At 44.2% G+C, this 23,113-nt stretch overlaps 1 protein-coding gene across 4 annotated transcripts in view; it reads right to left on the bottom strand.

The window, feature by feature from the left end:
* The window catches only part of LOC103361929 (transducin-like enhancer protein 4), a 40,992-nt gene extending 19,305 nt beyond the window's left edge, over window positions 1-21,687 (bottom strand). For 2 of the 4 annotated variants that reach the window (XM_008288141.1, XM_008288143.1), the window contains exons 1-5: window positions 21,188-21,687; window positions 20,680-20,777; window positions 18,818-18,881; window positions 18,672-18,716; window positions 6,507-6,569 (exon numbers count right to left, since the gene is read on the bottom strand). In XM_008288141.1, the coding sequence (XP_008286363.1) occupies window positions 6,507-6,569; window positions 18,672-18,716; window positions 18,818-18,881; window positions 20,680-20,777; window positions 21,188-21,232 (315 nt within the window). In that variant the 5' untranslated portion in view covers window positions 21,233-21,687. The remainder of the gene's footprint in view (window positions 1-6,506; window positions 6,570-18,671; window positions 18,717-18,817; window positions 18,882-20,679; window positions 20,778-21,187) is intronic. The other 2 variants (XM_008288142.1, XM_008288144.1) reach the window with 2 other exon arrangements.
* Between the last annotated feature and the right edge of the window lie 1,426 nt (window positions 21,688-23,113).

Raw genomic sequence — 23,113 nt, 5'->3', positions numbered from 1 at the left:
TCCGACAGATGAAAAAGCGCCGACACTTCTCAAGGTAAAAAACAAAACCTTATTGTCTGACATTTCAATCTGCGGCTTTCATCAATCAGAACATTTAACCCTCGGAGCTCCACAAACTGTTAGAAAGACATCCTTTCAGAAAATCACAGGAGCAGAAATAATGGTCAGAGTTTTAATTTTCCGACGGTCCTTGAACTGCTGACCCGCGGCGAGGCTTTGCGTCGGGCGAACGATCCGGATTTAAGGTGAAAACTGCGATGTTTCATCTAAATGTCTCGTTTAAAGGTGTGCACACCGTTTACATTAACCAGGTTCTGTGAAACACTAAAAATTCTCCTTCACACAAGCATGGAGCCCTGAGTGAGCCAGCTGCTAATAAAAAACCTGCTACATGACAAAAAAAATATTCAGGGACTGTTTGGATGAACTGGGCTGCAGACAGGAGGCTAAAGTCTAAGTGGTAAAAGCTCAACAGGATGTGGAGCCAGTTTTATAGTTTTGATGACATCTGTGGTGGTTCTTTCTTCTTTTTTGTAAAATTAATCATCAAAGACAGTCGTTTTTTTAAATGATTTATGGCATAAAAAAAGAGGGCAGGGTGATACAGCCAAAAATATATATCACCATATAACTGACGCTGGACAAAATACTTCAAAACTGCACAACTTTATTGGTGCAAATTTAAAAAAGAGAACAGGTTCTTTTCCATTTAGCAAGCAGCTGTTTTTAATGTGCATTAAAGCTGAATTGTACTTAAATCAATTATGCATAAGCTGTAAATCGCTTGCTGACAGTTGTTTTAATCAAAAGTTGGGCGAATATTCAAATCTGGGCTGCAGTGTGTCTTGGTGGTTAGCACCGTTGCCTCACAGCTAGAAGGTCGCCGGTTGGTGTCCCGGTGAGGACACCCGGGATCTTCCTGCGTGGAGTCTCCATGTTCTCCCCGTGCAGCGTGGGTTCTCTCCGGGTTCTCTGGCTTCCTCCCACAAGGTCCAGAAACATGCTGAGGTTAATTGGTGATTGTAAATTGTCCGTAGGTGTGAATGTGAGTGTGCTTGGTTGTCTGTCTCTAAGTGTAGCCCTGTGATAGACTGGTTACCTGTCCAGGTGAACCTGCCTTCACCCTGAGTCAGCTGGGATAGGCTCCAGCTCCCCTAGTGAGGATTAAGCGGTGAATAGATAATGGATGGATATTCGGATCTCAAACTCGCTATGTGGATGCCACCACAACGACCGAATGCTCCGATATCCGGGTCCAGCCCTACTGCCTCAGTCACCGCCATGCTTCTGGCTCCATGTGCATTAGACCGGACCAAAACAACGGCACTGCGCTCAAATTTTATCGCGATATTTCAATTTCATATCATCCCCTAACATCACACCGGTATTACCCTCCAATACAAACTGTGTTAAACTGCAAAGACGACATGTTTAAGTTCTCTCTACTTGTACTTATAGTTGTGCTGTTTCCATCGAGGTGCAGGATTTTATGTTGCAGCGAAGAAAGTGAGGAAAAACGTGACTGGATCAAAAAAATGTCCAGAAACTACCTGGGGTTCAGAGGGTTAAATGGTACAGACATATTTAAATAAAATGGCTCCATCCGTCTATTTAATGCGTTTCATTTTCTACTTTTCCATCCAAAGCCATCCGTCTATTTCCTGCATCTAACCTGAGTCACAGCTCAACAGCCGACGTCAGTCCGTCACGCTCTCTGACTTTACACGACCCGACGTTCGCTCATCAATTAGCACCGACGATAAAACCTAACAAACTGTTTTCATCACTTTAACCCGCTGTACAGTACCAGAGGAGCTACAGGAGTTTTTACTGTGCCTTGAACTCTCCATATATATTTTTCTTCAGTTTCTGGACAAAATGCATCTAAAATGTGATTAAAAGTCCAAAGTTCTGACCAGATCCGGTTGAAATGCCACCAGAGTAAAACACTCTGACTCATCACTGCCGCTTTTTTGTTTTATACTCATCAGCGCGTTCATTAAAATTCACCGAGCAGGAAAAAAAGCAGCGAGCAGCTAATTAGCGTGCGCTACTTGGTCAAGTATAACTTGCTCAGGTCAGTTGTTTCCTTCTGCGTGGAGCAGAATCTGGAAAACAAGCCAGTGGACGTCCGAGGGGGCAGCTCAGCATCCGCTAAAACATCCAAGACTCCTTCAAAATGTCTCACACAGAAGTCAAGTGTGTGGGAGATTGTGAATTCCTTAAAAACACAAATGTAAATAACATCCTAATGGCAGAGCAGCTATAAGCAGAAATTCAGTTTTGTTTTTTTTTGCAGACATATTTGCAGAGAGAAACGAGACAGACGCCCAGAGAGACAGACAGCTACCAGGGCAATGTCATACAAAGGGTACAGAGAGCCCAAGACGGATCCAGACAGCCAGCGAGAGCAGCGAGATTCATCCAGGAGCGCAAAACATCAAAGTAGGCCAGAGATGAAAGAGCTTATCAGGTGTGAAAATGAACCTGTCCGTCGAGTTCGGCTGCACCTCAGCAGACTGAGACTAACCCGGCTGAACGTGACGCACACACACACACACACACACACACACACACACACACAGATCCATCAATATTGGCAAACAGGTTTCACGCCATCATGGTGTACGGCTGTAATAATTGGAGGCCTGGGATGAACAATACAGAGTTCAATAATGTGGTTAATAATTTAACTTTGACATTTCAGTGGATTCATTGGCGGCGCCGGGACATCGAAGCTAAAAGTCAGACGGTGTTCGGTGAAGAATCGGCTTCTTTAGCAAACCATCACGTGGACACAGGACCAAGGCTGGTGTGTGTTTATAAAGATGGAATTCACAAAAAAACCTCTCACATCGTAAACGGTGACGTCGTTTTGCAGCGTTTGTGCTACGATGCATTTCCAGAATAAATAAGCAAAAAGCTGAAAGGAAACTAAAGGAGTTCACGATGCTCTGAAACCAAAGCTTTGAGGTTTGAAAGAGAAATTTCATCATTTATCAGAGCAAGAAACTTTAAAAAGAGAAAGAATCCTCTGATTTTTTTAAACTGTTGTGATGGTAATCATGTGTGATGTGCTGTTCTACTGGGAAAAACAAGCCTAAAATAATTATATTTAGTTTAAAAAATATGACTTCACTTTACATACCAACAATGAGCCGTGTGCTTTAATTTGTTGAAACAATATTTACACGTTTTTGAGAAGGTACAGACAAAGAAAATGGTGTTTCAAAATAAAACGTAAAGCCGGTGAGAGCTGAGAATGTAAAATGTACTTTGCCTGATTTTCTTGGATTTCAATTGGTCGAGGAACAGGATGGATAAATATGTTATTTAAGGTCATTCTGATCGTATGTTTATGATGAAGAATTAAGAGTTCAAGATTAATAACGATGGATTTATAATTCTGTGTATGATTTAATGTATAGTGCACTGAATGACAATATGTCTCTCTGATTGTAAAGTTAACGAGATGAGTTGTTGTGTTTGTTGTGTTTGTTGTTGTTGTGTTTAGAAGTGTGATTGTGCGTATGTGTGTGGACCCCAGGAAGAACAGCCAGTGGTTATGCTGGTGCTAATGGGGATCCTAATAAACCAAACCAAATGATGTAAAAAGGTAAAAATTCTGCAACACTTGGTGCAACCAGGGAGCCCGAAGTTGATCGTTTGCACCAAACGGTGACAATAATTCGTGGACTTTTCAGCTGAGCTGTGTTTCCACAGAGCAGACTAGTAAAATATCTAAAGTATGCCAGTTTTTCACAGCGTTGGTTACACCTGTAGGAGTGAAAATCTGACTGGAGCAAATAAAAAACGCTGAGGTTCACAGGTTTAATGAGCAATCGGATGTCTGATGGAGGCGTTCGGGGTCATGCCGCTGCAGACTGTTTTACATTTACACAGGATCTAATGGAGGTAAACACAGCGGACGTCACGTCTCCGGCTTCTCAAATCAGACGCTGCAGATTTATCAACACATTCGTCCCGCTGCCTCCGGATGGCTGCAGGAGAAGCTCCTCCGACAGCAGCTCCGGAGAGCAGGCGCCACAACCAGCTTGTCACAGCCTCGTTGAATATGAATGAACCTCCCACCTGGTTGTTCCTCTCCCTCCACCTGTGCTTTGTGCGCCGTGCGCTGCCAGAACACCGCCACAGATGCCTGTCTGACATCATAATATGATATCAGAACCCTGTCAAACATCCCTTTTTGTCGGGGTTGTTCTGGAGTGGGCGGATCGCTGAACGCTCACCGGGAAGGTAGCGCCGAAAAGCACGACGCTAAATATGAAACGCTCCCGTGTTCAGAGCAAGTAAGATCTGGATGTTCACGGTAAGATTTGATCCAACAAACAGAAAGAATCACCAAAATGATTACAGCAGGTGAAGCGTGTTGGATTTAAGGCTGCAGCTGCTCAATAACATGAACATACAGACGCCACTGTGGGGACTCAAGTTTAGCACTGAAACTAAATGTTTTATCTTTTTTAAGCTGCTGTGTTGAAATGTTTAGTAAAGATAAGACAATGAACAACCAGCACTGCTCCTGATAGACCAACAATGGAGACACATTTCACTGTGGTGCAACATCAACACAATCAAAACTGCATTAAGTATAAATTTAAAAACTTTTCTTCATATAATGTGAAATATCAGCATTTTTCACTTAAGGAAGAATCTGTGCAAAATCATATTTGTAATATTAGCATTTCTACGTTTTCAATATTTAGATATGAGCAATATTGCATTTTTTTCACATCCAGAGGAATCTGCGCTTCATCTGAAGAAACTGTTCGATGTCAACACTACTTATGTGTACCTTCTGCTCCTACTGTAGCATTACTGTGGATTAATAAAGGTTTATCTTATAACTTAAGAACTGCAAAAACGTGATTTACGGAAATAAACCAAATCAGCCACAACAATAAAACCACCTGCTTACCACCTGGGCGGCTGTGGCTCAGGTGGTAGAGCAGGTTGTCCTCCAATCGCAAGGTTGGTGGTTCGATCCCTCCACAGTCAAAGTGTCCTTGGGAAAGACACTGAACCTGAAGATGCTCCCAATGGCAGGCAGCACCTTGCATGGCAGCTTTGTCACCATTGATGTGTGAATGAGAAAACACTGTGCATTTACCATTTTTTCCATTTCGTTTTGTAACGGTGACCCATGTTCCGCCAAAATCCAGACTCGTTGGAGCCTGAACGTGGAACTTCTGAAGGTGTCCAGTGGTGTCTGGCACCAGGATGTCAGCAGCAGATCCTTTTGGTTCTGCAGGTTTGTTGTGTAGGGAATCCACGAGGCTCGCTCTGGACTGCAAATGCTCAGTTTGACTGGGATCTGGGGAGGCCAGATCAACACCTGCGGCTCTTGATCGTGTTCCTCTACCCATTCCTGAGCAGTTTGTGGTCCTGCTGGGGGTGGGTGCTGGTGTTTGCCATGAGGGTGGTCAAAGTAATATCTAAATGAATGCCAGAGCCCACGGTGTCCCAGCAGAACACTGCCTTGTAATAAACGTCTTTCCCTGCAGGTGGTTTTATTGTTGTGGCTGATCCAAGAAAAGGCCCCAAACTTCAGCTAACTGACGACCATCCTCCTGCTACCCCGCTATTATTAAAACATGACTCAGTCTTGCTTAAAATACACAGAAGACACGACGAGCGTTTTTCTGACTAACCAACATATAATCTCATTAGCGTCAACAATGCTGCTGTCAAACAAAACTCGGAGCACGTGGACGGACGATATCAGAAGATGACCGAAATAAAAAAACAAAGAGTTCCAATCAGACGCCGTCTCTACGCGATCTGCTGCACGACAATAATAATAATGACGTGTTGGATTTCATGTGCGCGGCTGTGCATCAAAACAAAGCGGCTTCCTCTCCCTGCCTCCCCTCTCTGTGGGCCTCAGGGCTGTGTAGCAGCGCCACCATCTAATGCCATTATTCCTAATCCGCCCTAAACCCTCCTAATCCATGGCTAATCTGGAGGAGAGCTTTTGGAGTCCACACTCACTCCCTTCCTGCTGTTCCCACCCCTCAACACACACACACACACACACACACACACACACACACACACAGTTAACTCCTCAGAGGAAGGATTTATCAGCTAAACACACACACACACACACACCTAAAGACTCCATAATAAACACAGTGTGTAAAACGCACTCCTCACACCCACCGCTGGATGTGCACACAATTTTAATGTGTTTTAGCACAAAAGTATTTTTTCTCTCTCAGCCGCTGGCTCCTGCATATGTTAGTGGGAGACATTTGATAAGTTCAGAGCATATCTGCCTATCCTGAGCAGGGAGGATTAGCCCAGGATAATCTGTATGTGTGTGTGTGAGAGTGTGTGTGTGTGTTCATATTTTGTCTCCTTTGCCTCACAATCCACCACACACTTCTCCTCCTTCTACGTATTCTGTCCTCTTTTCTCTCTCTCTCTCTGTCTCACACCCACCTCCTGCTTAACTCACAGTGACAGGCATTCTGGAGTCTTACCTCTTGAGAGAGGAAGGGGATGACTTGGGCGCAGATTGCGTTCAGCCGCTTGACGATCTCCGCCTGCAAGACAGAGAAGTGGGCGCAGAGAACACAATCATCTTCAAATTCAACCGGCAGACAAGAAGGCGTCGTCCTCGTCGCGCAACCTTCAGCCGCTTGACATCAGCTGTGTTTGTCTTCGAGCAAATAACCCACATCGTTAGACACCCCTGCACGGCGGCTCCATGTGATACGACATCTCATTCGATAAAGCTCGATGCGTTTGCCGTTTGCAGTCACATGAAGTTGTGCATTTTCACATTTTTAGTTCGTTGCAATCAAGCAAAGAAAGAACTGAGCAGAAACAGACTCGAAAAGGGTAAACAGAAACTTCATCAAAACAAAAAAAAAAAGAAGAAGACACCAAAGTACCACCCACACTGTTTGGTTTTAAAGATGATCTCTGGGAAGCACAGGCAGCAGCACGGCGGTGAGCGCTTTCACCAGAGTCACCAAAACAGAGACAAACAAACTTCACAGAGCGAGCGTGTGAGTCTCTGGAACTTCATTACAGAGTTATTATTATGAGCTATCTGCAGAGAAGGCAGCAGATACAGATGAGATGCTGTTTGTTTGTTTTTTTTTCTCCAGGAAGTATCCAGACAAAAATGCACAGATTTAAGTGACTCGCTGAAACACATTCACGCGACCACTTTGCAATTATCGCCACATTCACAGCACACATACTAATCTACTGTTGTCGCTCGAGTCATTATGTTGCATTTGAAACTGTAAATAACTTCAGGAAGCGAGTCTGTGCATAGAGACGGCTATACTGTGCATAAACACGCGAGGCTCATGAATGCGGAGGGAAGAAGCTTTCACGAGCTCCTTTCTTAAGGAGAAAAATATTTACCGCCCTTTACATTTTTGCCCTTTGAATGTCAAGTACTTCTTTCTCCGGCTACATGAACATGATTGCGACGTTAGAACCCGACGTCTCCGGCCTTGAAATCTCGCTGCTGGGTTGCTCGCGGCGCCGGCGATCTATACGTTAACTTACTGAGCGCGCTTTAAAGGTCCAACGTGTTGGAGATTTACTGTGTGGTTCTGTTTTTAATCACCTGAAAGTAAGAATCAATGTGTTTTCTTTATAGAAGAAGCAGATCCTCCTCCGTGGTTCTTACAGAAGCCCAGAAGGGACAAACCAAACCAGGGGTGTCCAATCCTGGTCCTGGAGGGCCACAGTCCTGCATGTTTTAGATGTTTCCCTCTTCCATCAGCTCATCATCAAGCTCTGCAGAAGCCTGATAATGATCCTGATCGTTTGAATCAGGTGTGTTGGAAGAGGCAAACATCTAAAACATGCAGGACTGTGGCCCTCCAGGACCAGGATTGGACACCCCTGAACCAAACACTGGCTCTGGATGTGGCCCTTGTTGTGTCTGTGTGTCCTTGGGAGGGGGAGGTGATTGCAGGTTGAAACCTTGTCAAGCAAATTTTAGGTAAACTTTTGAAATGTCGCCAAATGTTTTCGAGTTAATTGATTTGGAGCAAACAAACCAGAGGAAGGAGGCGGTATCTGTTAGAATAAGAGTACGTTGTGAGAGTAGAAGAAGCTGGAAACTGAACCCAGATGTTTGCTCAGAGACAAACGAATCATTGGTCATCTTCAAGACAGAAATGGAGATAAGTCTCCAGAAACATTTTTCATTTGGGAAAGCAGTCATAATTCTTTCCTGTCAGCTGGTCTGGGACACGTTTCACGCTGTCCTGAGATTAAAACACCAGCACAAACAGCAGATCGATCAAGTTAAAGGTTTGCTACAGCAGAACTTTCTGTCATATTATGTGCATTAGCCCTCTTTTGTCAAAAATGCCTCAACTGATTAACCGTTTTCAATGCAAAACCTCTAAAATGTGCTTAAAACATACTGGAAACACGACTACTGTAGCTTGTTCTGTGTCATTTCTAATCCTGATCGTGCATCGTGCAGCCTAAACCGTTCGTTTAGGGCTAATTAACAGCAGCTCTATGTAAACAAACTGTGATATTAAAGGAGCATTGCACCAATTTAACATTGAACAGTTTTAAAGAAAAGATTAAAATCAACACAGCTGACTATGAGATGTCGTATTTTCTATTCCACACACAACGTTTTCCACGCACGGCACCATTACCCACAATGCACCCTGACCGCTGTCTGCTTTGACTGAAGGGTTGGTTGTGTTCAGGTTCTCGTGCCTTGAGCTGCTGGTCTGATATGAAGTTTTAAAACACACACGACCTACGCTGCATACAGCCGGTGGACGCTCAGCTCAGCTCCACCTGGAGCCACAAACATATAAACACATACAAACTAGAATATCCTTTAAATACAGCACTGAAGTTCAGCCATTTAAATGAAATCTACCTCAACATTAGGAGGAGTTTGAACCATTGTCATGTCAAAACTGTGGCTTTTACACACTGTTGTCGATATAACTGAACTTCATGACAGTCCAGCTTCCATATCCAACTTCTAACGACCACATCACCTCCACGAGGCAGATATCGAAGCTAGAATCTGCCTTCTGCATATCAGGACTGGTGCATTGGTTGATAAATAAGAAGGACAGAAATGCCAAAAACTATGTGAGGTCGTTTGGAAACAGGGCCACCGTTACACAGTTTGTCCACCACACAGACAAGATCTGTTCTGTCTGTTTTTTTCTTTCTTTCTTTCAATCAAATATCTCATTCAAGTCTGACTTCTTTAATTCCCAAATATAAAAGTTTTTTTTATTTTTTTAAATGAGTTCGGGCCAGGCCACAGCACTTATCCTTCAGTATCTCTGAAAGGTTATTCTCCCGCCGCTCTCTCTGAACATCAATCACCGTCAGCCTAATGGATGATTTAGTAAATAGAAACCCAGGATTTGGCCCTCTTGAGAACGTGGAGGAGAGAAGAAGTCCACTCAAGCGGACAGCTGAAGGAAAAAATGTGAGATTTCTGTTGACTTAATCGTCCAAATGAACGAGCGAGAAGCAGATTGAGATGCATCCTCCGAGTCCAACACGAGTGCAGAAGAGGCTCCATCTCAAACCTCGCCAGGCACTCGTCTGGTAACCTTGGCAGAGGTGAACTTTGCTCTGGCATCGGTGGTAACAGAAGCCCTCGGTGGCGGCAAACCCACAGACTCACTCTGATATAAACCCTTCAGACAGCAGCAGAAGCAACACTGCGGCAGGACGCTTCACCTGAACGCAACACACACACACACACACACACCTCCACAGCCTTCTCTGTATTCATCAGATGGTTCTGCTGAACCCAAGGGTTGGCTTTTTAAAGATTATACAGCACTCTCTCTCTCTCTCTCTCCAGATCAGGTAGGATTTTTTTTTGAACAGGAAATTGCCTGATCCACCGTCCCACAGGGAGTGCTCGCAGTGCAACTCAAATCCAAACACAAACACAGACAAAAGACACAGACTCGCGCGGAAAACACATACTAATGGGCACGCGGGGATTAGCAGCGCCGTCTTTATTGGTAGCGCCGAGTATGTTCGGCTGTAACGGACCGGGTTTCCTCTTGCGATTAACTCAGACGAACATCATAGCATCGATTCCTGCAGGAGGGAAAGGAGGCGGTGATCTGCACTTTGTAGTGAGACGAGGATGCCGGTGATGTTTGTGATCTTCAGGCTGAACGGTGATACAACCAAAACATTCATCTATTCATTTCTAGATGAACAAATTTATCAATTAGTCGCAAATTCGTTGATAAATATTTGAGAAAAATCTCATTTTTTTCAAGTGGAGTCTCTGAAAATGTTCTGCTTTGCAATATAAAACTGAAAGATTTTCATTTTCTCATCACATGAGACGAATATTAACATCACGCAAAGGGTTTAATCCAAGATTAGTCTGAGTTTAGGTTTAAACAAGCAACCGATTGATAAAACTGATCAACTGATTGATCACTTTAGATCTACAACACACAAGATTTTGCCAAAAGTGCAAATTAGATTTAAAGAACAAGCAGAAATAGTAGATTTACTGAGTTTCCACTAAATGCAACAGCATCTTTTTATTATGAAGCAAGGTGCTACATAAATAAAGCATGTTCTTCTATATTTTTGTCAGATTCTTTTTCAGTGTTACGGCCCGGCGGTCCAGGGCTGAAAGTTGACTTTTACATCTCTGACTCCATCTCGACGGAGGCTGAAGATGAAGAAGCTCTAAAGCAGCAGCAGCAGCAGCTCAGGTGAAGATTCTGCAAGTTTAGAGAAAAGATGTGCAGCAGAGAAACTATTTCTGCTCAGCCGGGCAGAGAGACGGGACAGAAGCGCTACTTCAATCTGAGTCTTATTCACTCAGCAGACATTAGCAGTCATACATTACAGAGATAATGTACTTAAGAGGACCAATATTGATTCATGTGGCGTTCAGTCTTGATTATTCACATGCTCCGAGCTTCCTCACAAACTGCGATGTTAGAAAATACGTTTGACATTCAAGGGCTCTTTCTGACGAGGCTTTTTTTTGGCCTGAACTTTGAGCACAGCACTTCAGAGGACGTAAATGCAGAGCTTGAAAATATTTTTGCAAGATACAAAATGTCTGAGCACCAACAATCGGCGGAGTTAGGGTGTCGCGTGGGGTCAAGTAGACGGGGGAGGGCTGCACTTCAACTTACCTGCGATTAACGCCGAGCTCCGGCTGCACACACACACACACACAGGTACTCGCGCAGACAAACTAAAACACTGACATTTTCATTTAATATTTAACGTTTATCCAGGGAAGACTCTGCTGAGCACACATGCCCTTTCTCTGCCCCGTTCTTCACGCACACCGGAGAGCTGCCCGGCACATACCAGCTCCACCGAGGCGGCTGCTTTGGGTTTAAGTGCCTTAAAAACGGCGGGAACTGCTCTTGGTGAGGTGCGAGTTAGCGATCGTCTGTAAGGTAAACGTCAACCCCTGAGAGGCGCGTGAATAAAAGAGCTGCTTCCTCCAGCCTGGAATAAGTTAATGGATGTTGAAGGAGACGGTGAATGGATGGTTGACACCTACAGCGATCTGTAGGAAGGATCGCCTTGAAAGCAAGCAAGCCACCAGGCACAACATGAGCCGCCAAGGTCCCGCCGCCGGCTGGAAACACAACACAGAACCCGCCGATGGTGTTTTAGGCTCTCAGACTATTATGATAGATTTTAAAGTAAGCGATCGGGCTTTTGTCCTCCTTTCAGTCATGTGAAGATCATCTCCAGTAACAAGAGTCCACACGGTGTTATTTTTTATACACTAGATGACACATCAGGAGCAGAAGAAGCAGACAAAGCCACGGCTGAGGATTTCCACCTTGAAGCTGCAGCGTACCGCCGACGGCCTCAAAGACACAGATTCAGGGTTTCATAACAAACCAAAGGAACCGATTGTCAGACTTTCTGTGTCGTCATTCTTCAGAATCTGTTCCAAACGTGGCTAAATTACTCCACAAGTCGTCATTGTGCAGGAAGTTTACGATGTTTGAGAAGCAGCGACGACACCGATCCACACATTCACTCATCCAGCTGGTCTGAAGGGAGAAAGGTTTTATTATTTTTAAGGGACAAAACTTGTAAAATTTCTGTAACTTTGATGGGTTTTAGAGGTAAAATCCACAACGAGTTCTGCGGGTTTAAACTCTTCGCTGGTTTCTTTCGACTGCAGGTCGCTCAGTTTCTGTTTGTTTTTTTTAATCACATCGTGTTTCCAGCTTTTCAAATCAATTCGCGCTTCAACTATGAGACCAAATAACTCTGATTTCACGTAGTTCAAGGTAAGAATCTGCTGCATGAGTTTATTTAAGACTATTTTTATCCCATACAGACATAATTGGAAGCTAACAGCTGGAACACGACTTCGTTGGTTTTCCTCTTTAACTAACGGTGACTTCATTTGCTAAAAATATTGTTATTTTGGTCATTCTCCAGTTTCTCATATGTGTTTTTCTTCTTCTTCCTACTGTATTAAGCTTATTATATTGTTGCATGGGGCTGTAAGGTGTCTCGGTGGTTAGCACCGTTGCCGGTTGGCGTCCCGGTGAGGACACCCGGGATCTTTCTGCGTGGAGTCTCCATGTTCTCCCCGTGCAGCGTGGGTTCTCTCCGGGTTCTCCGGCTTCCTCCCACAGTCCAGAAACATGCTGAGGTTAATTGGTGATTGTAAATTGTCCGTAGGTGTGAATGTGAGTGTGCTTGGTTGTCTGTCTCTAAGTGTAGCCCTGTGATAGACTGGTTACCTGTCCAGGTGAACCTGCCTTCACCCTGAGTCAGCTGGGATAGACTCCAGCCCCCCACCACCCTAGTAGGGCTGGACCCGAATAGCCGATCTCCGAATATCCCCCGCCCCTACACCGACACTGATGACGAATACAGTACTGTGACCGCTGATGGTAGAAATGCCCGCTCACTCCTGCCCCGTCGGAGCAAATGCCCCACCCCGACAAACGGTACTGTGACCGCTAACCTAAACACCTAAACTGGGTCTCAGTAGCCAAATGCTGCCTGTGCTTCCCGCCTACTTCCAGTCCGTCGGAGCCTGAGCGCCCCACCCCTGGGCGGAACCCCCTCCCAACTATTCGGGATGTTCGTCATTAATTGGGCCGAATATCCGGAGAACAGAAATTGCTATCGGACCAGTCCTAGACCCCAGCGAGGATTAAGGTGTCTAGATAATGGATGGATGGATGGATATTGTGGCATTTTATGGTTAAATTGATATTGATATTATACAGATGAATTAATAATGATGATACGATTTGCTGCAACAATATTGTGTTTTTTAGCAAATAGGCTAAAACATGCCAAACATGATACATGAACGTTTGTTTTTCTACTTTTTAAAGTAAAACTAAAAGAATCTAAACTTATCGGATCGGTTGCAAAGACGCCGATCTCAACCACCAACCGGCGATCGATTCGTTCTGAAGAGTTGACCCTGAGACGTTGGCACCGCGACGGAAACAAAAGCACTGGAGCAGAAGAGGAAACGGAGGCGCTTTTCCATGAGGCAACACAACCAATTTCAGGTGACATTTTACATCAGAGGCAAAGCGTCGTGAAAGCCGGCCAGAGTGCAGCGATGTCAGCCGGTTTGGCCAACCCGGCCGCTCTCACCGCAGAGACCAAAGAGAAAAAAACACGTTTTCCTTTTTCTTCTCGAGAAAAAAAAAGTCTCCTGCAGTTTGTGCAAACCTGAAGAATTTGCTTCTTCAACAATCAGGGCTCAGCTTCGACCTGGACCTGTCAGCCCGGCTTGACAGTGAATAAATAATAAGAAAACGACTGGCCGGCAGAATCCTCTAAGGTTAGGACTCAAACCGGGTCGATCCGTGCAGCTTAGCGCTAGATTAGAGGAACTCTGTGGTCACATAAAGCAGCAGCGACCTCCGAGGTGAGATCATGGGCGCTGAATTTATCTCTGACCCTGTATGTGAGCCGCTGGAGAAAATGTTCCTCCAAAATAGAGAAGAGAGAAAAAATCACCTGCACAATATCAAACTTCAACAATATCAACCAGAGACGGTTCAGTCTGTCTGAGCCGCTGAATCTGCTGCTTTCATCGTCATCATCCGCCTGAAAGAACCGGCTCGTTATGCATGAACTCGTTTGGATTACAATATTGTCGACGTGACAACGAGGCGGCGAGGCACAAACACAACCCGGCAATAAACACTTATCACTAAAGATACTGTCCGAAAGGATAATAACAATAACAGAAAACAGAGAAAGAGCTGAAATACTCCCACTTTAACTCCTAACAACAAAGAAATTAGATCAGGCAGGAGCCCTGGAGTCAGATTGGGTCAGATAGAAGATCAAATGTCCGTCTCCCCCGTGGAGCTTTGTAAGCACCACATCAGCACCACTTTTCACCACCAGCTAATACACCTAATGGACCCCACCGTATAAAGGCTGCATTCCCCTGTGACTGTGAGTGGGTGTGTGAAAGACACACAGCGAGATGGGTGAGGAGGGACCGAGAGGAAAAACAGAAGGGCGTTACACGGGCCGGCTGCAAAGAGCTCAGGCTGCATTCATTCACTGTTAGAACGGTGCAGCTCTCCGTTAAGTTCCAGCTAAACTCTGTCGTTAGTAGAGGCGACACCGTGGACGTCTCTAAGCTCAGGTCCTTTTATACCAAATTCACTACAAGCAGAGATTCTGATGATTTCATCTCCTGTAAATTTGGTCACATTTCACTAATTAAAACAAACAACATCCAGTGTTTGAGAAGGACATCATCGACACTATAAAGGAAATGCAATTTTATAGAATTTTTGTACCTACATGCACAATAACATCAATAAAATAACAAAAACAAACTGAATGTTAATGTAAAATAACATTATATTATACATGATTTGATCCAGCAATCTATCTATATTATATTATATTATATTATATTATATTACTGATGATGAGTGACAGTAACATAATCTGCATGTTAGCAATAGTCAGAAATTGCATCTGTCAGACAACAAAAGAGATTTTCGTCCCTTGAATTTTCCCTTTAAGGTGTTTTACCTCAGTAACATGTCCATATGATGTTTTTTTTATATGCTGGAAGACATTTCATTTGCAGACTAATCAGTCGACACCACGCTCATCATCTCCACGTTCAAAATGCGACGTCCTGATGACAGTCTCAAAAACACGGATTCAGACTTCCAGGATTTCTCGTGTCACAAACCTCAGGAACCAATCCTCAGGATGGAGCTTTCTGCATCACTGTTCCTCCTAAAACTCCAGGTATATTAATAATAATATTACAACCTGCCACTGTGTAGAGCTGGTTTACAGGGTCGGAGCAGAGTTGGAGGTGAGCTGGTGTGCTCCAGCTGCAGCAAGCAGCAGAGGGAAGGATGTTTAAGGCCTTTTTTTAAGCCAGGAGAGGATTATTTTCACGTGAACATGGTTCTGAACACGCAACTTTGCTACTCAGGGATGACTTTTTAGGGGTAAAATCAATGAGCAGAGAGGGACTTTAATTAATGAGCTCTGGGGTGCCGGTAGGTGGATTTTTATTACCTCTGGAAGGAGCCCAGCCAGCTGTCGGCTGCATTTCCAGCTTTTATGCTAAGCGAAGCCGACTATTTGCTGGCTTCATCACACGCGTACAGGAGGGGTATCAATCATCATCTAACTACCAGCAAGAAAGGGAATAAGGGCATTTTGAAAAATGTCTCTCTATTCATTCAGACCACTCGGGTTTATCGTGTGACCCCTTGTGGGTTCTCCACCCCCAGGTTGGAAACCACCACAACATTTAAACCTCCTGTTATGCAGAGGTTTGATATTTAAAGTTTCTAAATCATCAGAAGAGATGAATAAATAATTACAGCCGGTATCATATTATTGTATTCAATCCAATTTAAAGGTTCCAGCGTGATTTAAATCTTATCAAAACACCAAATAAGGAACCAGACTACGTGACCGAACTCCTCAAAACGAGACAAATGGCTCCCTATCGGCTGCAGTGAAATGAGCTGTCAGACCTCATTGAAATCACTGCCAGTCTTCGGTATCAAAACGTCTTATTACTTCCCTTCTTTCGCCACTTTCTCCTCCCTCCTCCTTCCCTTTCTTCCCTCCACATCCTTCGCTCGCTTTATTTCTCTTTCAGCCTCGCTAATTTGCAATTGATTAGCTGTCCTCTCGCCCGCTCGGTCCCATGCTCTACACTCCTCCTCCTCCTCCTCCTCCTCCTCCCTCCTCCTCCCTCCGCCTGTCCTCTCCTCCATCTACGAGTCAATTTCTCTTTAACGAGCGCTGGTACATTTCACTCCCCGGGCACCGGAGCCCTTCTGTGTAAATAAAACAGAGAGCAGAGCCAAAAATCAATGGGCCTATTACCCTCAGAAAATGCTAAACAAGCAATATTAGCGACTCACTTGGTAGCGGAGGCCGACTACCGCCTTAATGCCCCCCTCCACCCTCCACAACATCACCACCTCCTCCTCCTCCCACCACCCCCCCCACTTCGCTCTCTTCAATCTCGGCATCCACTCAACCGGCCGCCTGCTCCTCGCATCGTCTCATCGAATGCCACGGATAGAAAAGACACATTAGCGGCCGGGCACGCTGGTGTAAGAGTCACAATCATTTGCCTCCACACACACACACACACACACACACACACACACACACACACACACACACAGAGCGCTGGCAGAAATTAAGGGATTCACTCTCCAGACAGAAATCACTGGGCAGCACGCACAGCGACAGGCCACATTTTACCGCTTTTTATTTTTGTCTATCTTGCCCATATAAACACACACACACACACACACACACACACAGCAGCAGGGATTTATAGCAGAGACCCCGTATTTCATCAGACCAGGCTGATTAGTGTGCCAGTAAAAAGCTGCATGTGTGTGTGTGCAACAATCACACAAACAGGCAAACACACACACACACACCCACCCCGAGTAAATCTCTACAATATACGAGCACGCACACACACACACACACACAAAACTAAATAAACAACCACAGTGTGCCGACAGACAAAGACACACACAATAACACACACAGAGTAAACATGTACAGTATGTACAGGCTGTTAAACACACACATGCACACACACACACACACGCAGCAGAGTAAACACACTGTATAGATACAGAAAAACACACACACACGCAGCGAGACAAAGGCCAAGCATTTATCACTTCCCCTCACACACACACACACACACACAGGCTGCACACACCATTTCTCTGGAAATGAATGTGTAGCTGGTTAGCTGTGGTCCATTTATCCTGGCAGCTGATGTGTGGTTAACACAGACATTTATGCTAATGACCTTCCGTGTTTAAAAAAAGGCAGCAGTAATGTAAAGGCTCGTTAAAGGCCAAATCCTCGTTCACTCGACTCATTTTTCAGCCCATTTTCTTGTTCAATTAAACGGACGAAATTATTATTCACATGTGAAATCGCTATTCAAGCTCACAAGGCAGCCAGCCACTCTAAAATAGAACAGATGAGGAATGATATTGAATTCTTAAGCCTGCTTTTGCTTTCTGTCGTCTGTTTCTTTTTTTTTGTGCTATCTGTGTAAATACAGAAGGTTTTTATTCTGAAACACACGACCTTTAACATACATTACAGGCTTGTTTTACTGTTACATTCAATTTTCATAGAAATTAACCAGGAAATACTTCTGATATATTTTATTCTTTAAAGTAAAATTAAATGCTGTTATGAAGGTCCTATAATACCGTGTTTGCTCTTTCTGTGACACTCCTGCAAAATATCAGCACGTCATTTTATATGAAAGCAGAAAATATGATCCTGGTAATATGGATTTATGTCTGTCTTTGATTTAAGAAAGAGAAAACACAATATTTTAAACTGTGACAGTTGTTGGTGTTGTGTTGTTTTTTTCTGGTGTAGCAATAAAGTTTTATTCTAATTCTAATTCTAAGCCTGACTGCATTTAAGAGGATGTTTGACTAATTTGGATGCAATTATTAAAGCTCATAGGTAAAACAACAACAACTGATTTAAAATAAGCTTAAAGTTTACAGGTTGGTGTGTAAATAAAGCTCATTTTTCAACATAAAACAGTAAGTTAGTCGTTTTATTTCTTGCACTTAAGGTGTAAGAGTACAGTGGGTGTGGCTACCAGTCTTAATCTCATTTTCAAGTATTTGCGTTGGAGTAAACAGTTCAACTTTAGGTCCTGTGGCATTTTTTCATGTGCATTAGGATGAGAGCTTCATTCAGAGGAAGTCTACAGGAGTCTTCTGTAAATAGCTGCAAAAAAAAAAAAAAGGACGCAGATGCTGCATCTTTAGGGAAATCAGACGCGCAGTTCTGCAGCTAATACGCTAACACATGGCTGAGGTGTTCGCCACAGGAAAGCAAAAAAAAGCATCATTACAAGGAGATAAAACAATTAAAACGTCGGTGTTCCTGCAGAAAAACAGCAGGTCTTTAAATTCAAAGCTGCCATAAATTCACTGTAGTTTGAAGAAACAGAGGTGGTAAATAAATAATCGTAGAATTCAGCAGCAGCTACAAATTTAAAACAAAAAAAAACTCGTGTTGATCTCGTTCACATCCACATTCCCCTCCACACCCACTCCGGTGTGCTTTGAATCGCTTCTTAGTAAAAAAGAAAAAAACCCGTCTCTTACCTGCTTGTGCATCTCGATGTTGAGGCCGTACGACATCTCGTAGTACTGAGAGGAGGAGAGATCAAAGCAAGGTCAGCGAAACACGTCTTCTCTGTTCCTCTTTCTGCACACGCCAAAAATACTAATGAGTACACGAGTCGACTCACCATCACGTAGTGTCTCTGCATCTCCGTCTTCTCACTGGCCAGCTTCTCACATTCCAGCTTCAGACTGTGCAAGAAACAAGAAGAACGTTTTGTTTGATCCACGATTAACAGGATATCTAAAAGCCTTCGTTCTGCTTCCTCACAAAATCACAACATATGACTTTAACACCTCCACAAACTGAAACTGGAGGTGCCGCTGCGAGTCTGTGCATCCTGTCGCTTTAAATTTGCATTTCTCAATTTGACAAAGACAGAAAGAAAAAGAAAAAAGTTGTTTGGATGGCAGCAGTTTTTTTTTTTTTTCTTCTTCCCCCTGCAGACACAGGCACTTACTCAGCAGGTGCAGTGCAGTAATTAATGGATCAATGGACGACCACACAAACCTCATCATATATTCTTACAGTGTGAGTGGAAGCCTAAACTGCACCATCGACAAAAAAGCAACCATATAATGAGGATCCATTTTAACACTAAAGCTTAACTCTTTCAAATGTCGTCAGCTACCGGAAATCTCCCATACATCAGCGCGTGGAGGCTTTCAAGCATCTTTGTATGAGAAAATCATCAGGTGTGTGATGTTAGGACGCTTTTGCAACACTGATATATGTCAAGAAGAAGGAAAAAAAATAGCTTCCTAATGTGGTTTAATTATAAATGCTGGACTCAGCTGAACATTTTTGGCACCATTGCACGAAAACCTTCAACTTTTCAGGAAATATTTGGATCGGTTTCGACTCCAGGTATCAACTCAGCCAACAGATCGATAAAAAGATTAAATAAATGACAAATGTTTTAACCTCAAAAACAAAGTTCCATCATAGATTTAACTTCCCCCTAAATGAGAAGCAACATCCACGAAAAGCAAAAAAACTCTCCAGAGACCTGGATGCACACCTCACCCGCCCGTACTCATTGTTTTTTGTTTTTTTCCACCAAATCAGCACCTCCCCTCCTCTTCACCGCCATGAAACGGTTTAATCCAGGCAGCTGCAGCATTAAGCATGCAGCACACCATCCTCCCTTCAGCCCGTTCAGCCCGAGGATTGGCCAGCAAAGTGGACCGCTGGTTCATCTCACCAGGTGATTGGGTCATAATTACGAGGTGGCCGGGAGTGGGCGATTATTATGCATTGGTATCGTGCTTATGGTTCTGCCCCGAGCAATGTATTTCACACTTCATCATGTCGGGTAAAAAAGTATTTCACACCACTTGCACTCGCGGAGAGAGACGTGCATACCAAGGTCGATGGGGTTTACCTGTGGTTAGATGGACCTGAGACAAACCGGGACTGTTTGGATGTCTGAGGATTTCATGGCGGCTCCAGACGGATGTATGCACGTCAAACTTCATTTCTCAATCAGATGTTAAACCTGAATCGATTTTCTGTCTTCCATTTCGTGTCATTGCATCATCCCTAATTTTTTGGTCATACTGTATGATTCACACGCGACTGGCTCAGATCACACAAATCAACCTTCTCTCAAACCTAATCTGAGGGTTTCCTTTTATAACTAATCCTGCAACCAGTGAATCACTGTGACTGATTGATCCGCTGATTATTACTCACTTGTCATATTTATATCAGGCTGTGAGGCCAAGGTGACTTCCTGTAATGCCTGACCACAACAATAATAAAAAAAATAAAGAGCCCAGAAAACACTTCCACACTACTTTTTCAATTAAGAAGCTCGTGGAGGGATACTTCATGTAATGTCAATAAATAAATCAATTAGTCAACTGGAGGCTAATTGCTGCAGCCCTGACATGGATCTGGAACACCAAAGAGATCAAATTCATGATCATTTGTCCAAAGCTTCATCAGAGTTCTGTCATGTGGCTGCAGCTCCATCCACACTCTCACCTGTGATACTGGGCTTGCAGGAACTGGAACTCCTCCTTGATCCGGTCGCAGGACTCGGTGACAGTGAACTTGAACGGCTGTCCCGGCTGGTGGGGGACCTCGACACAAAACCACAAAAAAAAAAAAGAAAGGAAAAGGAAAAAAAAAGAAAACAGCGTGCGAAGGGAAAGAGAGGAAGAACTGAGCCACCAAAGTTCAGTGTCACGACACGCACACACACACAGGCAGGACTGTAGCTGACAATAGGCCTCTGTGATGGGGATGGCCTTTTGGGTTTCACTCCTTAACACGTTAACCCACGCACACTCACAGACACACACACACAAACACACAGACACACACACACTCTCGCATACAGCTGCAGCAGTTTGACAATGAGCGCAATTGTCAGAGCGAGCGCGCAGTGGCACGGAAACTTGATCTAAACTGATTACGCACCAGGCGCGCTGCTGTTAATCTGCGCTGTTTTGACATAGTGCCTTGACTGTTGCTGCTGCTCTCTACTTACCGGATGCCGTGCCGGGGGGTACATCTTGCTCAGATCTCGAATCATTAAAAATGTATTGTAAAGTTCATCCACACGAACAAGAAAACAAAACGAACGGGAACCGATCTTTCTCCCCCCGTGCGTAAAAAAAAAAAAAAAAAAAAAGGTCAGTCAGTGGCCGGTTCTCGGGCTGCGTGCAGGTTCCGTGAAAGCTGGACACATCCTCGGACCTCTGGCTGGTCAAACACAGTATTTCAAAAGTCCATTTAGTGCGATAATGAAAGTTGCATCAGTCTTCTCCAGAAAATAAAAAAATACAATCACCTCATTCAATGCGCACAAATCTTTCCTTCTTCTCCCAAATTAACAACGAATCCTTTATTTTCTCTGATTTTTCCTACGAAGCATCAACTTTTCTTTTTCCTTGCACTCATGACCCTGCTTTGTCCGCCGACACTCAGCCTTCTCCGCCGCGTCCCTCCTCGTTGTGTCGCTTTATTTCCGACTCGCCTCCGTTAACGCTCCTCGCATCCTCGCGCGGCACCGACCGACCGAGCGAACCAACCTCGCCGACTGGAGCAGCGCTGCCCCTGCGACGCCAAATTTAGAAGCAACCAGTCGTACGGGGCGCAATTACATATTCACAACAATTACCGGAGCCCCGTAGCGTGACGTCGGGACGTGTAGTTTAATTCATATTAGTCGATAATAAGCTCTACAGATGTGCGACTGCTGCAAAGAACTACAACTTCCCGGCTCCTCCGCGAAGCCCCCCGAAGCCAATGGTGTGTGGTCCGGAGGAGGAGCGGCCATTAAAGGCAGCCAATGGCGGCGGCAAGGTGCGCACACTGCGCCGCAGCTTCCTGCCAATCACGCGTAAAGCGTCCAATCGCGTACCGAGCCATCCGGACTCCCCACGTGGGGGCTCGGTCTGGTACAAAAGGATGTCACAGGGATTAATCTGGAAACTATCTGTTGACTTATGTGTTTTTCATAGAGACTTCCAGGCACAGGCGAACATATGGCCCCTAGGTGTCTTCCTGTTTTGTTTTTTCTTAATTGAATCGCCTATTAAACAGTCTGCTGTTATGTCCACAGATTGCACTTACAACCCTGCAATTAAATTCCCATTCAGCTCGCTCGGAGGCACCACAGCCTGCTAGCATGAGGTGTAAATCATATGGAGGGCAAAATAATGTAAACACTTACGTCTGATTTATTATTACGGCTCCAGAGGTGGGTCATGTTAGGTTGCATATCCTTTATTCTGTGTCGGTGACATGTTGGCCTGTTTCACTTTTAGTCACTCTGCAGACTCACAACTAACAGACCTGCATTCAATCATTTACAATCACAGACACAAAATGCAACTGAAACGTCAAAGTAAAGCCACTCAACCTGCAGCAGAACGTGTCCTCTCATTGTCATACTGCTGCATCATGCATCATATCATCAGATTGTCGTTATTGATGACAAGGGAGCATCATTTAAACCACCGTCATGGTTGAGGCAGCAACATATTTTAGTTTTTTTCATACGCTGTTGGCTTGTTTAGTTCTTAAAAATGCAGGTGCTTAAAAATTGGTTATCGATTCTCTCTGCAAACGTGTCAGAACTTCACCTAAAAAACTAACGAGCACCTAAAGCTGCTGACTCACGTGTAGCGGAGCAAAAAAAACAAGAGTTCACTCTGAAATGTGGAGAATTATAAAGTCCTGTACTTGAGCTCCTTTACTTGTGATTTGCAGATGCTTTAGTGTCAGTCCTCGTCTAATAACCCTGCTGTTTATATCACAACATAATGTGCAATAGCTTGACCATAATCTCCTTTTTCTTTTTTTAATCAAAACTAAAAGCTCTGCATCTCAGACTCAGGCCTGAATATATTCCGAACACGCACACAAATACCCCCGTGTGTGTAAAACGACTTAACAGAGGCAGAATCAG

This window comes from Stegastes partitus, unplaced genomic scaffold (genome assembly GCF_000690725.1).
Source record: "Stegastes partitus isolate 25-593 unplaced genomic scaffold, Stegastes_partitus-1.0.2 Scaffold543, whole genome shotgun sequence".
Taxonomy (NCBI): Eukaryota; Metazoa; Chordata; class Actinopteri; family Pomacentridae; genus Stegastes; species Stegastes partitus.
The sequence above is the reverse complement of the archived record's forward strand: the minus strand, read 5'-3'. Positions and strand labels throughout refer to the sequence as shown.